General features: G+C 52.7%; 1 protein-coding gene across 2 annotated transcripts in view; it reads right to left on the bottom strand.

The window, feature by feature from the left end:
• Positions 1 to 3,866: 3,866 nt before the first annotated feature.
• LOC116832523 (SRSF protein kinase 3-like) overlaps positions 3,867 to 15,164 on the bottom strand; it is a 43,164-nt gene continuing 31,866 nt past the window's right edge. For both annotated transcript variants that reach the window (XM_032793314.2, XM_075073089.1), the window contains 4 exons: positions 14,573 to 14,680; positions 13,645 to 13,714; positions 13,453 to 13,545; positions 3,867 to 4,222 (listed from right to left, as the gene is read on the bottom strand). In XM_032793314.2, the coding sequence (XP_032649205.1) occupies positions 3,966 to 4,222; positions 13,453 to 13,545; positions 13,645 to 13,714; positions 14,573 to 14,680 (528 nt within the window). In that variant the 3' untranslated portion in view covers positions 3,867 to 3,965. The remainder of the gene's footprint in view (positions 4,223 to 13,452; positions 13,546 to 13,644; positions 13,715 to 14,572; positions 14,681 to 15,164) is intronic.

A 15,164-nucleotide genomic window follows, 5' to 3' on the forward strand; every position in this document is an offset into this window, starting at 1 on the left:
GTACGCTTCTGCGGAGTGTTCTGGTCAGGACTCATGGACCTCTGACCGAGGACCGGTCAGCTTTGGTGAGGTGAGTGCTGGCGGGTGCCCCTACTCGGGACAGCTGTACGCCCTGGCGTATCGAGCCCTCTCCTTTCTCCTCGCACGAGTTGACGGAGGTTGGTGCTTCTGACTGGAGCCGGGAGATGCGGCATGGTACCTGTCGGGTACGCTGTACTGATTGCTCCTCGTGGCCAGGACTCTGGCGGAATTGTCAGCGGGTGGAGGCTTTGCCAGGCTTGTACTCGGCGGCCTTCCTACGCCGGGTTAACTGGGTTCATATTCTCTGCAGGAGTGGTGAGGACGGGTGCAGAGGAAGCTTCCCTCCCCCCGCGCTTCAGGCCATCCAGGTGGAGCGCGAGCGTACCGCTGCGTCTATATCGGCGTTTGGCTCTCTGCCACGCATCGTCATCCGCCGGAAGAACTGGCCGGTTTGCGAGGGCAGGGTGGGGGGCGCTCCGGAAATGACGAAGGACTACTCGGTGCCTCTCCTTCGGGGTAGGCACTGGTGCTTATCAACTGGTCCTAGTCCATGCTTGGTACCGAGCTCACACTCTGGTCCGGCCGGATTTTCCTGACAACCTGTCCGGACGACGGATTCTGAGTTCTTTGGAAGGGCGACACTGGGTTCTAGCGGGTCCTCCACCTGCCCACTGAGAGGATGGGGGCAGGGGCCTGAAAGTGCTTCGCACTCAGAGTCCGGTCTTCCGCCTCAGGCCCTGCAGAGGCTCCTGTATGGTGCGGGTAGATCCAGCGTGGAGACGTTTGGCGCCAACGCCTATCTCGCCGCTTCCGAGGGCTACCGATACGACGGCAGCTCTTTTTTCCTCCTCCGAGAGGTCTCGCGAGACTCTCCGGTGCTTGCGGTCGTCTACCCAGACCTCCTCCGGACTGGAAGCTCTTGTTCTGCGACCGTCCTGGCAGGCCCCGTGGGGGCTGACCTCTCGCGGAAGCCCCTGTACACAAATACCCCTTCAGTGTGGGTGGCGGAAGTCCCCGCGGTGCGCGGAGGCTGGTCTTGGCGGGAGTCACCTAGGGCGGAGCCCTTCATGGGACTACGAGCGGGGGATTGGCTGAATCCCCTTGGCTCGCCCGGCGATTGGGGATCTCCGCCCCATTACTCCAGGCGACGTCCTCAGGAGTGAGGGCCGTTTGCTGCTGGATGCTCGGCTTACCATCGACGAGCGTCTACGAGAGGGCACGCCCCCGCCCCTTCCACCCGGGCAACAATGGACTTTTTTTAGGGCCCTGCCCGGGACCTCGGCCCCCTCACCCTTTCTCTGACAAGCGCTGCCGATGTGCAGCGTTCTGTTCCAGACTGCGCCACGGAACCATCTGTACCGCTGTGCTCTACACCCTTCACTACCTCACCCATCGCGTCCCGCCCCGTACCATGAGGGGGACCTCTTGCCACCTCATCGGGGGTTGAAGCAGACCCGTGGGCCAGTTCTTGCCCTGGTCATGCTGGCACGATGGCGATGTCACGTTGGCGTCCTTCATGGGGCCGTGAGCACGGTGTGTACTTGGCGCCAGGTCACCCCTGTCCCCATACCTGCCCTTTCTGTGGCTGTTGAGTGACATTGGAGCACGTTTACTTGAGACGGTGCGCCAGGTTTGCAGCCCTGTTCGGGCTCCGTCTGACTATCTTTAATTTTGGTTGCACTTTTCCCTCCTTTTTATACTATGCACTTCCCATCCGATGCCCCACGAAGATCGCGGTCTCTTCTCACCTCTCTGCCCTGGCCAAACTAGCCTCTACAACACCCGGGGAGGAGGAGTTGGCCGACGGGACTCTCCTGCGACTGTAATAGGTCTATTTCCGTTCCTCCTGTTACGCATCGGAGCGGAGTTCCTCTGCGGTGGCGTCAACTGGCTCCCTTGACGCCTTGAGGAGCAGAGTGGCGTGTCCGGGGTTCTACTGCTCGGTTTCCCCATCCGGTTCCCTTAGTTTAGCCCTATGACCTCCTCCTGATCTGTATTTTTTTCATGTAGTTGTCCCCGGAAAATCACTTGGTTTTCTAAGCCCTGTGGATCCTCCCTTGGCTGGGGGGACAGTCCTCTTAGAAGTGGCGGGCTTTGCCTCGCCACCCCTGGGATGCCATAGGCTACATTTACCTGTATTCTCGTACTTTATGTAGCCATCTGTTCCTTAGCCCATCACACAGTTAGAGAAATTTCAATTTACCTTTTGGGGCAGGTTCGCATGTCATTGTCCATTATGAGGTTTCTTCACCTCTCCCTATGCAACTTAAGTACTGGCCAATATTTGAGAAGTGATATCGTACAGACCCACTTAAGAATTGCCAAACTTATCCGGGTCCCTACCAGTCTTATGTCTTTAGGGTGTTTACCCTTCAGTCCAAAGCCCTCAAGTGTGTATTTACATTATGCTTACAACATCAGGATACGGAGGAATATAAATATAAATGAAGACCTTTTCAGATATAGATCTGTGTATGTGAAAAGAACATAGAGACGCATCTCAGAATAGACACTGCAGCCAAAATACTGGAATTCTCCTTTGATGCTATATTGATACGAAATCTTCAGCAAAATGCATGCTACCTGGAACGGCCAGTGAGACAGAAGATCCACAGCTTGTGGTACCTGGGGCTGTGGGCAATGGCTCAGGGATGCAGTACTGGGATCAAGATAACAGGAGAGGAGAGGTAGATTCTCTTCTTTCCCCCTCCTATTGTAGATCCCGAGGAGCTGAGTACATTGATAAATGATCAGCATGAGAATAGTAACAGTGTTGACTGAACTCACCATCTAGGACTCAGATAGTTAACACCTATCAATGCTAGATCCCCGTTCTCAAACTCTTAGAACCTGAGGGCCCTTTTTGTTTTTAAAACTTTTCCATAGCCCAGTTGGCTATCTATTTTCCCAGGTTATGCTCAACTCCCTGCCCAGCCCCCGCCCGCCCACTCCACCCTTTCCCAGGCCACCCATACTTCCCCCCCGCTCTACCCCTGCGCCTGCCACTTTCCCAAGGCGAGCCCTGTCCCCCCTCCTCCCCCCTCCTCCCAGATCTCTGCACACATGAAAGCTCTTTCTGTGGGCTGCCGAAAGGTTTCACTGGGAGAAGGGGGAGGAGTATGATTGGTGGGCTGGTGGTCCTGGACATGCTCACGACACCCTGAGTATGCCTCGTGATTCCAGAATTGAGAACCTGTTGACTATTAGTTCACACTAAGACTTGCTGGTCCCCTCTTTCTATTACTGCCCCAGCAGTAAGAAGGGGCTTTTCCCCTCTGGAGTAACTGATGGATGCTCCAATTGACATTCCCTACTGTTTAGGGGGGAAGGGGGGGGGGGGCCTTAGGGGGGGGCCCTAACAGGTCTGCTGTCCAGCAGTACCCGCCAGCCAATTACACCCTTTGTGGATCCTCTCAGCACAGCTTGTTACTCTGATTCAGAGAATACAGTGCGCTCAAGCTCTTCATATTACCTTGTTGAGGAGAGGACTACAGACATTAGCTATTGTGACGTTTCACAATATTACTTAGCAGGCAGCAGGTTCGAGGAGACTCTGCACAAGAGGGACTAGAACCTAACTTTTCTTTTATGACGGTTTCAGAGTAGCAAGCCATGTTAGTCTGTATCCCCAAAAAAGAACAGAGAGTCCTTGGGCACCTAGAGACTAAACAAATTATATCAGTCTAAGCTTCATGGGCGTACAGCTCACTTCTTCGGATGCATAGAATGACACACAGCCAGAAGATATTAATACATACACGGCATGAAAAGAGTGGAAGTCACATACCAACTGTAAGAGGCCAATCAATTGAGATGAGCTATCATCAGCAGGAGATGTTTGAAAGAACAGGAACATAGTGGGAGAGAGAGAGGCTGCCAGTGCTTGAATTCCACTATGAATTCTATGGCCTGCATCTTCAACAGATTTGCCATCTGGTATAGTTCTATGTCGTGTGGAATAAGTTTATATTCTGTGTTCCATCTCCAGAGAAAGAGTCACAAGGCTGATCTGGACACTGGGTACTCAGCCATGGGTGTTGGAGGCATTTCACTGCTGTTGTCCGTTTGGCTGGGATGTATTCCAGCATTGGCAGAAGAAAGCTAGTAAACGGAGCGGCCTCATGCTTTGTCCAGTTGTATCTGTCCATTAGGGTGTTGTACAGAGTGCAGGGGAAAAGCCTGGAAATCCGTAGGAGAGCACCTACCAAAGACGACATAAGCACAATACTTCACCATTGCTTATAAAAAAGTCTCCTAAATCCCTCTCCTCTTGCTGGTTTATTATACACCCCTCCTCCTGGATTCTCCCTGTACCATCTTAAATAATTCTCCTGCTCTTCGCTCTTTATACTTATTCAATACTGGTAAGGTGCCACCTGTCAGCCAGTTGTGCTGATCTTTGAACTCCCCCCACTATGTCAACATTGCTCTGGTGATAATATGCCCAAAAGTGAATTAAATATTTTAGATGCAGTTACACCAGGGGCTATAGAGTCAGAGACCATCACCTCCCTGCTCCGTGACACCTCTGTGAATGCAGCCCAAAAATGCATTGGCCCTTTTTTGTTGCCATATCTCACTGCAAACTCATGTATAATTTCTTTATTATGATTGTTGCTTTTACAGGCCCAGAAGTCTGGTAGACACTTAAGAGAAGACACAGTCCTTGCCCAGAGAGCATGCAGTAGGTCAGGTTAGGCAGGTTCAGTACCCAATGGGTCAACCTAATTTACAAATATACACAATTAATGAGAAAAATATCAATAATGACTGTCTTTTGACTCACTTCTTGTTGGCACCATGGAAGGAAAAAACAGTTACCTATCTTTTTGTATCAGAGGGGTAGCCATGTTAGTCTGGATCTGTAAACGGTTACCTACCTTTTTGTAATGGTTGTTCTTCCAGATGTGTTGCTCTAGTCTATTCCATTCTAGGTGTGCGCGTATCCACGTGCGTGGTTGTTGGAGATTTTTGCCTTAGTGGTATCCATAGGGTCAGTGGCTAAGTTTCCTGTTAACTGCGCAGCCGCAATCTACTTAGCGCCACGTAAGCACTTAGGGAACCTGCACGGGGTCCTGCTGCAGCCGTGAGAGGGACGCCCCTCCCCCAGCCCCCACCTAGCCTGGCTGCCAACCTGCTGCAGCGGGGGCAGCCCAGACCTGCCGTGGCCAGGGAACGCTTCCACCGGCCCCAACTCCGCTGCGGCCAAGACCTGCCGGGGTGGGCTAGCCTGGCCCAGGACCCAGATGCGGCCATGCTGGGACCCGGGGAGAGGCCTCTATCCTGCAGTCCCAGCCCCGGAGCTGTTGCAGTGGGGACAGATGCCTCTCCCCCCAGCCCAGATGCTACTGCGGGGAGAGAGAGCTGCAGGGAGTCTTCTCTTCCTGCCAGAGCATCCTCCTGCACCCCAAACCCCTCATCCCTGGTCCCACCCCAGAGCCCTCACCCCCTGCACCAAGCCCCACCCCAGAGGCCATACCCCCAGCTGGAGCCCTCACAAACCTTCATCCCCAACCCTCTGTCCCAGCCCTGAGCTCCCTCCCATTCTCCGCACCCGTCGGTCCCACAACTGCCACATGAATTTTGTTATGTGCACCAATGTGAAGGTGATGTGTGACACATCACCTCCAAAGCACATAATAAAATTAAATTCCACACATGGGTGGGAAAAATTAGAGGGAACACTGGTTGGCAGTGGTGCCCCCCCTTCAGTGCCGCACTCATGCACCAGTATATCAGGTGCCGCCAGCACTACACCCCCTCAGTTCCTTCTTGCCAGCAACTTCAACAGAGGGGCAGGAGGGCGGATAATGGACATGAGCAACACATCTTGAAGAACAACAGTTACGAAAAGGTAGGTAACCATTTTTTCTTCTTCGAGTGCTTGCTCATGTCGAATCCGTTCTAGGTGACTCACAAGCAGTGCCAATGGAGATGGGCTCAGAGTTCATGGTCTTGCAGCTTGCAGCACTGCTCTGCCGAAGCCAGCATCATCCCGGGCCTGCTGGGTAAGCGCACAATGGGATGTAAATGTGTGGACAGATGACCAGGTAGCAGCTCTACAGGCCTCTTAGATGGGCACCTGAGCCAAGAAGCCACTGATGATGCTTGCACTCTAGTTGAGTGTGCCGTGACTATTGCCGGTGGAGGCACTTTCACCAGCTTGTAGCAGTATCAGATGCAGGCTGTGATCCAGGATGAAATCCTTTGAGCAGACATTGGGCGACCTTTCATCCTATCTGTCACTGCAACCAACAGCTGCGTTGACCTGCAAAATGCCCTTGTCCTGTTGATATAGAAAGCCAGCGCCCTCCCGACATCCAGGGCATGCAACCTGCGTTCCTTTTCCAATTTATGAGGCTTCAGGAAGAAGACAGGCAAGTAAATGTCCTGGCTGATATGAAACTGGGAAACTACCTTGGGCAGGAACGCTGAGTGCAGTCGCAGCTGGACCTTATTCTGGTGGAATATGTAAGGTGGTTCTGAAATAAAAGCCCTGATCTCAGACACCCTGAGGGCAGACATCACTGTAACCAGGACTGAAATCTTCCAGGAGAGAAGGAGAAGAAAGCAGGAAGCCAGAGGTTCAAAGAAAGGCCCCATGAGCCTCAACAGCATGAGATTCAAGTCCCAGGAAGGACAGGCTCCTGGACATGAGGGTAGAGACACTCCAGACTTTTCGAAAACCAGGCTGTCATGTTGTGAGTGAAGATCGATCTGCATTGGAATGGAAGGTGAAAAGCCAAAATAGTGGCCAGGTGGACCCTGACTGATGACAGGGACTAGCCCTGGACTTGGGGTGCAGAAGATAATCCAGAATAATCTGCAGCAAGGCCTGCTCGGCCTGGATACGTCATTCTGAAGCCCAGCACATGAACCTTTTCCACTTGGTCAGGTAAGTTGCTTTGCTACCCAGCAAGACCTGTTGAACCCAGGCCGAGCATTCCCACTCTTTCACATTCAGCCATGCACTAGCCATGCTGTCAAGTGCAACTCCACCAAGTTCGGGAGCAGAGGACTGCCATGGTTCTGGGCCAGCACATCCAGCCAAAAAACTAGCTGCAGTGGGGCAGCTACCACAAGGTCCAGCAGTGTGCTGAATCAGTGCTGGCAAAGCCACTCGGGGGCTATCAGGATAACCTTCACCCTGTCCTGTTTGATCTTCATGAGGACTCTGTGGATCAACGGCACTGGCAGGAAGGTATACATCAGGGCCCCTGACCACGGGAGCAGGAAAGCATCTGACGGGGAACCCCGTCCATCCCCCAGAGTGAACAGAACACATGGCATTTCCTGCTCTGATGGAATGCGAACAAGTCCACCTGGTGAGTCCCCCACTTCCAGAAGATCATGCTAGCTGCCTCCAGATGGAGCGACCACTCATGGTGAGATGAGAAGGTCCTGTTGAGGCGATCTGCAAACACGTTCCTGCTCCTGGGCAGATGGCAGCTACCAGATGAATGGCCTGCCACTCACAGAAGTCCCAAACGCTGAGAACTTGACAAAGGCCTGATGACCTGGCTTTTCCCTGCTTGTTGATGTAATACACCGCAGCAGTATTATCTGTTAGGACCTGCACCACCTTGCCCCTGAGCTGCCTGACGTTGAGGTGGAGGGCCAGATCATCTCATAGCCAGAGACTCTGCATGCTGAGCTCACCCAGGGGGGCTCCCCAGCCCAGGCCCGAAACATCAGAGACCAGGGTCAGTGACAGGGATGCGGCTGTGAAGGGAACTCCCTCAACACTGACCCGGGGTTCATCCACCATTCCAGGGATGATAGGATGTGATCCGGCACCCTGACTACCCAGTCTAGGTTGTGCCTGTTGGGGATGTAAACTGATGCCAACCACACTTGCAGAGGCCAGAGATGGAGCCTGGCACGACTTACCACATACGTACAGGTGGCCATGTGGCCCAACAACCATGGGCAGGCAAGAGCCGTGGTGAATGGGTGGGTCTCACGTGGGAGATCAGGTCTGACATGGCCTGAAAACATGCCTTCGGAAGGAAGGCTCTGGCTTGCGTGGAGTTGAGAACCGCCTCTCTCAACTCTATGCGTTGGACTGGCCTTAAGGTGGAGTTTTTCTCATTTACCAACAGCCCAGGTCATGCCAGATCGAGGCTTCTCTGCACTTGTTCCTGAGACCTGCCCTTGATGAGCCCATTATTGAGATTCGGGAAGACCTGGACCCCCTCAACATCTCAGATAAGCATCCACTGGCACCATAAGTTTTGTGAAGACCCTTGGGGTCGATGAGAGGCCAAAGGGGAGCCCAGTGAATTGGAAATGGCGTCCGCCCACTATAAAAGAGAGGAAACACCTGAAACCTTAGAATATGGAAATAAGCACCCTTCAGGTCAAGGGCGGCATATCCGTCTCCTGGATCCAGGGAGGGGATGATGGAAGCCAGGGAAATCATGCGAAACTTCAACTTCTTGAGAGACTTGCTGAGGCATCATCACAGATCCAGAATGGGTCTGAGGCCCCTTTTGCTTTTGGGATTAGAAAGTAGTGGGAGTAGAACTCCTTTCCTGTCATGTCCTGAGGGACCTCCTCCACTGCCCTCAAACACAGGAGGTTCTCAACCTCATGAACAAGGAGTTGCTTGTGAGAAGAGTCCCTGAAAAGGGATGGGAAGCAAGGAAGATGAGAGGGAGGGGCAGCCGAAAACTATAGCCTTGTGACACTATGTCCAGCACCCAGTGGTCTGGGGTGACCTGCGCCCAGGTCGAAGCTGGCTGAGGAGAGAACAGGGTCCTGGGAACCTGGGAGCTGACTGGGGCATCGCTCTTGAGTGCCCCTTCGAAATGAGTGCTTCTGATCCCTGAGATGCTTTGCAGGAGTGGACTGTGCAGGCAAGTGGGAGGAGAAAGGACGGCAGCAACGGTTGAAACTTCTGTCCCTATCCCTTCTCCTTGCAGACCCTGGATGGGCTGCCAAAGGGCTCGCCTCATGCACCAACCGAGCCCGGTGCCGTTGGTGCCACCAACTGTTGATCCAGGGTGGCGGCAGATGCACGGTGTGAAGAGGGCATCAACATGACCGGCACTCCTCACATGCTCCAATAAGGCCACTGCGCTGGCCACTGGCCATGCTGCAAAGATGGTAGCATCGATGTCGATGTGGCCTCAGGTGCCCAATCGCACCAGTAGAGTTTAGGTGAGGGACTGAGCTGCTCTTCCATGCCAGAGAAATCCCCTTCCAGTGACCATGGTGGGGTTGTCGACGCCTGAATCTGTCTGCTGACCATCACCACTGGAGATCAGTGCCCGGAGTGAGAGAATCAGTGCCGGTATCGAGGGGACTGGTGCTGGGGGGACCAGAGATGTGAGGGGGAGTGCTCCCGCAGGGCAGGCATCTGAGCTCTGTGCTGAGAGCAGGACTGGCAGGAGGGCGAATGGTGCTGCTAGTACGGAGACAGGCACCTCCCTCTAGGCAATCCGCCTCAAGATGGCAGGGACCGTGATCGCGGTACCAGTGACCGAGAGTGAGCCTGAGAGGATCTGGGCTGCAACTCCAGCGATCTGCAGTGTGAAGGTGGAGAGCATTGTCTTGTCTCGAGGGATCAGTAGCGCTCCACTGCCCCCCGAGGGGTCTTAGCGGCTGGCTTGCCCTCATAGGGAACCTTTGCCCTTTCCTGTGGCACATGCTGTGTGGGCGGTGCGGGCGGAGGCCTGTGCTCTCTCGGCTCTTGGGAAGGAGTCGATCCCGTCAGGAGTTTGGGTCTGTGCCGGTGCGGGACTCACCCCTGTGGCAACTTCCGCTGGTCATCTCCGGGAATTAGCTCTCCAGCCATTGGTGCACCCTCTGTAGGCCGGTGTCCTGCTACTGCTTGGCACTCGTGTCCCTCCCAGACCCAGTGCCCTGTTGTCTGGGGTGCTGCCCCCTGGCAGTAACTCCTCACAGTTCTGGGTCTCCCCCTCCCAGGGGAACCCCCACCCACTATCCCCACTTCCCCTCAATCTTGGCTACTGCCCCATCTCCATCTACCCCCTGTTCACTGGGGAAGACTGCAGTATAAGCCACTCATCACAGGCAAAGGGGTTTGGACCTGCTGCCTCTGGCCACCTGTGGGCTGCCCCAGCAACCCAGTACCTAACAGGCCTTACCAGGCCTGCAGCCTGCGGCTTTCCTAGGCTGGAGCTCCCCGGCCCCTTGGCCTTTTCCCAGCCCTGCTCCACTCCAGATACCTGGTTAACCTCCCTGCAGCCAGGCTCTTCTCTCTCTGAATGCAGAGAGAGACTGTTGAGCTCCTGGCTCCCAGCCTCTTATATAGGGCCAGCTGAGGCCTGATTGGGGTGTTCCCCAATCAGCCTAGTAGCTGCTTTCCCTGCCACAGCCCTCTCCCAGGGCTGTTTTAAGCCGTTCAGGGTAGGAGCAGGGTAAGTACCCCACCTCAGGGTCCCATACCACTCCTGGGAGTTGGTGGTGGATCATTTAAGGGGCTAAGAGCCCCGACCAGAGAGGCATGTCCATGTGGCTCCAGAGTGGCCAGGCAGCCTGAACTGGGTCCTTTGGCCAATGTCCCATGGCCCTTCTTGTCTGGTGCCAAGGAACCATGCTTCCTTGCTTTCTTTTTGGGAACAGGTGACAGGGAGCCAGGTGGAGCTTGGTGCTGGCGGTGTGCTGTGCACTGAGACTGAGGCACTCGGTGAATCTTGGTGGGACAGCTCGGAAGCCAGATGAAGGGAAGCCTCCATGAGGAGAGCCTGCAAATGAATATCCTGCTCCCTCTAAGTCCTAGGACAAAAGTTTTTACAAATATGGCACTTGTCCTTCACGTGTGACTCCCCCAAGGACTTGAGGCAGCTCTTCTGGGGGTCACTTACTGGAATAGGCCTGTTTCAGTCCGCACAGGGCTTAAACTCAGAGACCGGGGCATGCCCTGCCTGGGACAAAGTCTGTCTTTAAACAGTGGAGGGGGCAAGTCAAATAGTACTTGTGACTCAGGCAGACCATCAAGCAAAACACCTGTCCCCACCCTCTCTCTTGATGCCCTCAATTAGCACAGGCTAAGTACAGTTCTACTGCCCTTTACTCATACAATAAGAACAACAACATTACATTACCCCCCCACTCTGCATTCAAGTGATCTGTAACCCAACCCCAGCCAAAATCTATCACTTGGGCAACACAGCTCTGTTTGCTGGATACCTAGGTAGATTTTCAGTATGGCTACATTAGAAATTTCAAAGCGCTGCCCCGGCAGCGCTGCGGGAGCGCTGCCACGGCAGCGCTTTGAAGTGTGAGTGTAGTCAAAGCCGCAGCGCTGGGAGAGAGCTCTCCCAGCGCTGCTTGTAAACCACATCCCTTATGGGTGTAGCGTGCAGCGCTGCCGCCCTGATTACACTGACACTTTACAGCGCTGCATCTTGCAGTGCTCAGGGGGGTGTTTTTTCACACCCCTGAGCGCGACAGTTGCAGCGCTGTAAAGTGCCAATGTAGCCAAGCCCTAGGTGTGAATGTAAATACAATCTAGTCCTGAAGTCTTTCCCCCCAGCCCCAGCTCATCACTAGCTGTCAGGGAGAGCTCGTTTAGACTTTGATTACAAATCATAATTTGGCCAACATCACCAAAATGAATGCACTGACATCATCATAAAAACAATAGCTGTATAAGGAAGCTAGTCTATGTTCATACTTTTCAAATCTATTATATTTTCAGATACACATATTTTATCATACACTTTATATGCTTTTTAAATGTATTAATGTTTCAATTTCAGTTCAAATTCCAAAAAAATTAATCACTAAACTGCAACCTGCGTGTAACTAGTTCACAAAAATGGCGGGGGAAGGGGAGGAGGAGGGAAATCCCTGTTCGAGGCTGTTTCACTGGCTGAGTGGAGAAGGACAATAGTAAGAGGCTAAGGCTTGGTTACATTAGAAATTTCAAAGCGCTGCCCGGCAGCACTGTGGGAGTGCTGCACGGCAGCGCTTTGAAGTTGTGAGTAGTCAAAGCCGCAGCGCTGGAGAGAGCTCTCCCAGCGCTGCTTGTAAACCACATCCTTTACGGGTGTAGAGTGCAGCGCTGGGAGCCGCGCTCCCAGTGCTGCCGCCCTGATTACACTGACACTTTACAGCGCTGCATCTTGCAGCGCTCAGGGGGGTGTTTTTTCACACCCCTGAGTGCGAAAGTTGCAGTGCTGTAAAGTGCCAATGTAGCCAAGCCCTCAGTGGGAAAGTGGGGAGGGAAAGTGCTAGATAGGGCCTTGGAGTCAAGGACAAAATGTTTAAACTTGATGAGCCAAGGGAGAGGCAGCAAAGAGATTCAAAGAAAGGAGATGCACATTTTAGACCAGGGGTCAGCAACCTTTCAGAAGTGCTGTGCCGAGTCTTCATTTATTCACTCTAATTTAAGGTTTCACGTGCCAGTAATACATTTTAACGTTTTTAGAAGGTCTCTCTCTCGAAGTCTATAATATATAACTAAACTATTGTATGTAAAGCAAATACATTTTTTAAAATGTTTAAGAAGCGTCATTTAAAATTAAATTAAAATGCAGAGCCCCCCGGACCTGTGGCCAGGACCCGGGCAGCGTGAGTGCCACTGAAAATCAGCTTGTGTACCGCCTTTGGCACATGTGCCATAGATTGCCTACCCTTGTTTTAGACAGACTGGGCTGGAGGCAAAGGCGGTGGAGTTGGGAAAAGAATGTGCTTGTCCTCTGTCAGCATAATACCCGAATTTCAGGCTTCTTCCAGCTTGACTCTCATTTAGTTATTTTCATCCCACATTTCGACTCTCTATCTAGTTCCTTCTGGGATATTTCTTAGTCCTCACTGACTATGAAACTCCTACTAACTTTAGAATTTTTGTACTGGCATTCATCTCCTGAGTAACTCTCAAGTCAACAGGTTGGCATAGCAAGGTCCTAGAGGACTTCATGGAGTCTTCAGCTCTCCTCCTTGCTTACAGAGAACTTTGCTTAAGATAGATTTTTGTTTGTTTTTCAAAGAGCAAGTTATTTAGGGGGTGAGTCATAGATCTGCACCTTTCTGCACAGGCGACAACTTTCCATTGTGCTGGGGGGTGCTTGACCCCCTGGTTTTGCCCCAGGCCCTGCCCTCACTCCACCCCTTCCCATGAGGCCACACCCCTGCCCCGCCCCACATCTTCCCACCCTCGCTCCACCCCGTTCCGCTCTGTCCCCCAAGTTTGCTGCATCCTTGCTCCTCCCCTCCCCGCCCCCAGCCTCCTGCACTCAGCGGAACAGCTGATTGCCGCAGGCAGGAGAGGGAAGAGCTGATTGGCAGGGCCCGCTGTTGGGCAGGAAGCACTGGGGGGGGGAGGGGAGGTGCTGATAGAGGGGCTTCCGGTGAGTGCTTAGCACCCACCATTTTTTCCTCATGGGTGCTCCAGCCCTGGAGCACCCACGGAATCAGCGCCTATGCCTTTCTGGGTAACTCCCCAGCTCCTATTTTCACCTGGTCTGCTGAAGAATTTTGATGACTGTTTCCAGGAGAAAATAATTTTAGGAGGAATTCTTCCCAGGAGTTCAATGATACAACCAACATGATCTAGAGAGAGAGAGAGAGAATGGGGGAAAACAAGAAGCTGGATATTTAGATTTTATGATCCTTTCATCAGTGAAGTCACTGAAAATGACAGAATCCTACCATCATCTCTGGAGAAATATTTCCCGGCCTGGGGTTCAAAAAGGCACTCGCCGGTCACCATTTCAAATGCCTGGAAATGAAGTAGCCTATTAATCCACTCAGTGCCCAAGCCAGACAGTCAAGAGAGTCATTCTTCACCAGTCCCTCCATTCCCTCAGCACCACCCCATTTTTCACTTCTCCAATACTCCATGACACAGGAGTGTTCCTAAGATAAGGAAACACATGCAGGTGCCGACAGTCCCTGCTCTGCCACCACAGACATCACATTCCCCTTTGCCTGGGTAAATCTCAGTGTATATCTGGTTCCGTCTGACATATGTTAGGTTCCATATATAGGGTATTAATTGCCTTGTAATCAATAATAGGGACAAGACAATTAAGAGGAGGTTTATCTGCACTACAATTTTGAACAGAAGTTGGTATTTGCAGAGTGCTTATTTTTATCACATGACTTCTTCAGACAAGACTCGTCTTACTCCCAAATGCAGTAAAGTAAACTAATGGCTGAGGACAGATATTCTCACGGGGTTGCTGGTGTCAGGATCGGAGCCAGGGTTTCTCGCGCCCTAAGTGCACGGCCATTTCGCCGCCCCCCGCGCTGATCCTGTGGCTCCGGTGGTGCTGCCGCAGGCATTCCTGCGGAGGGTCCGTTGGTCCGTGGCTCTGGTGGATCTGCCGCAGGCATGCCTGCGGGGGGGGCCACCGGAGCCGCAGGAGCAGCTGACCCTCTGCAAGCATGCCTGTGGCAGGTCAACCAGAGCCGCCTGCTGCCCCCCTGGCAAAATGCCGCCCCCTCAATAATCCTGGCACCCTAGGCGATTGCCTAGGCTGCCTAAATGGTAGCGCCAGCCCTGGCTGGTGTGTCATTCATATTCACATCTGTGGTGCTCTGCAATCACCATGTCCATTTGGCTGAGAGTCCCTACCAAGCAGGCTGTGCTCCAGATATCTGCAGGAGTGCTGTAATCTAACCCAAGAAGAACTTCCAGGGCTCGATATGGCTGGGTCTGGATCTCTTTGGAAAGGGGCTTGTACTGAAACAGAAAGGATGGACTATAGCTAGTGGTTCACAACTGATTAAAAACAAAGACAATCACAGCAAAGTCCAGGACATAGTGGTACAGGCCATGGATGGAACACGTTGAGTGCATACACCCAATCTCATGCAGGATACAGCAGATCTACAGGCTGAGCCCCACAACACCTGGGGTGATTTCCCCTCATTCTCTTCATGATTAGACATTTCTACTGGACTAAAACAATGAGGAGTCCTTGTGGCACCTTAGAGACTAACACATTTATTTGGGCATAAGCTTTCGTGGGCTGGAACCCACTTCATCAGATGCATGGAGTGGAAAATACAGGAGCAGGTATAAATACATGAAAGGATGGGAGTTGCCTTTCCAAGTGTGAGATCAGTCTAACAAGCTAATTCATTTAATAGCAGGATACCAAGGGAGAAAAAAATAACTTTTGAAGTGGTAACAAAAGTGGCCCATATCAGACAGTTGACAAGAA

This window comes from Chelonoidis abingdonii, chromosome 17 (assembly GCF_003597395.2).
Source record: "Chelonoidis abingdonii isolate Lonesome George chromosome 17, CheloAbing_2.0, whole genome shotgun sequence".
NCBI classification, from domain to species: domain Eukaryota; kingdom Metazoa; phylum Chordata; order Testudines; family Testudinidae; genus Chelonoidis; species Chelonoidis abingdonii.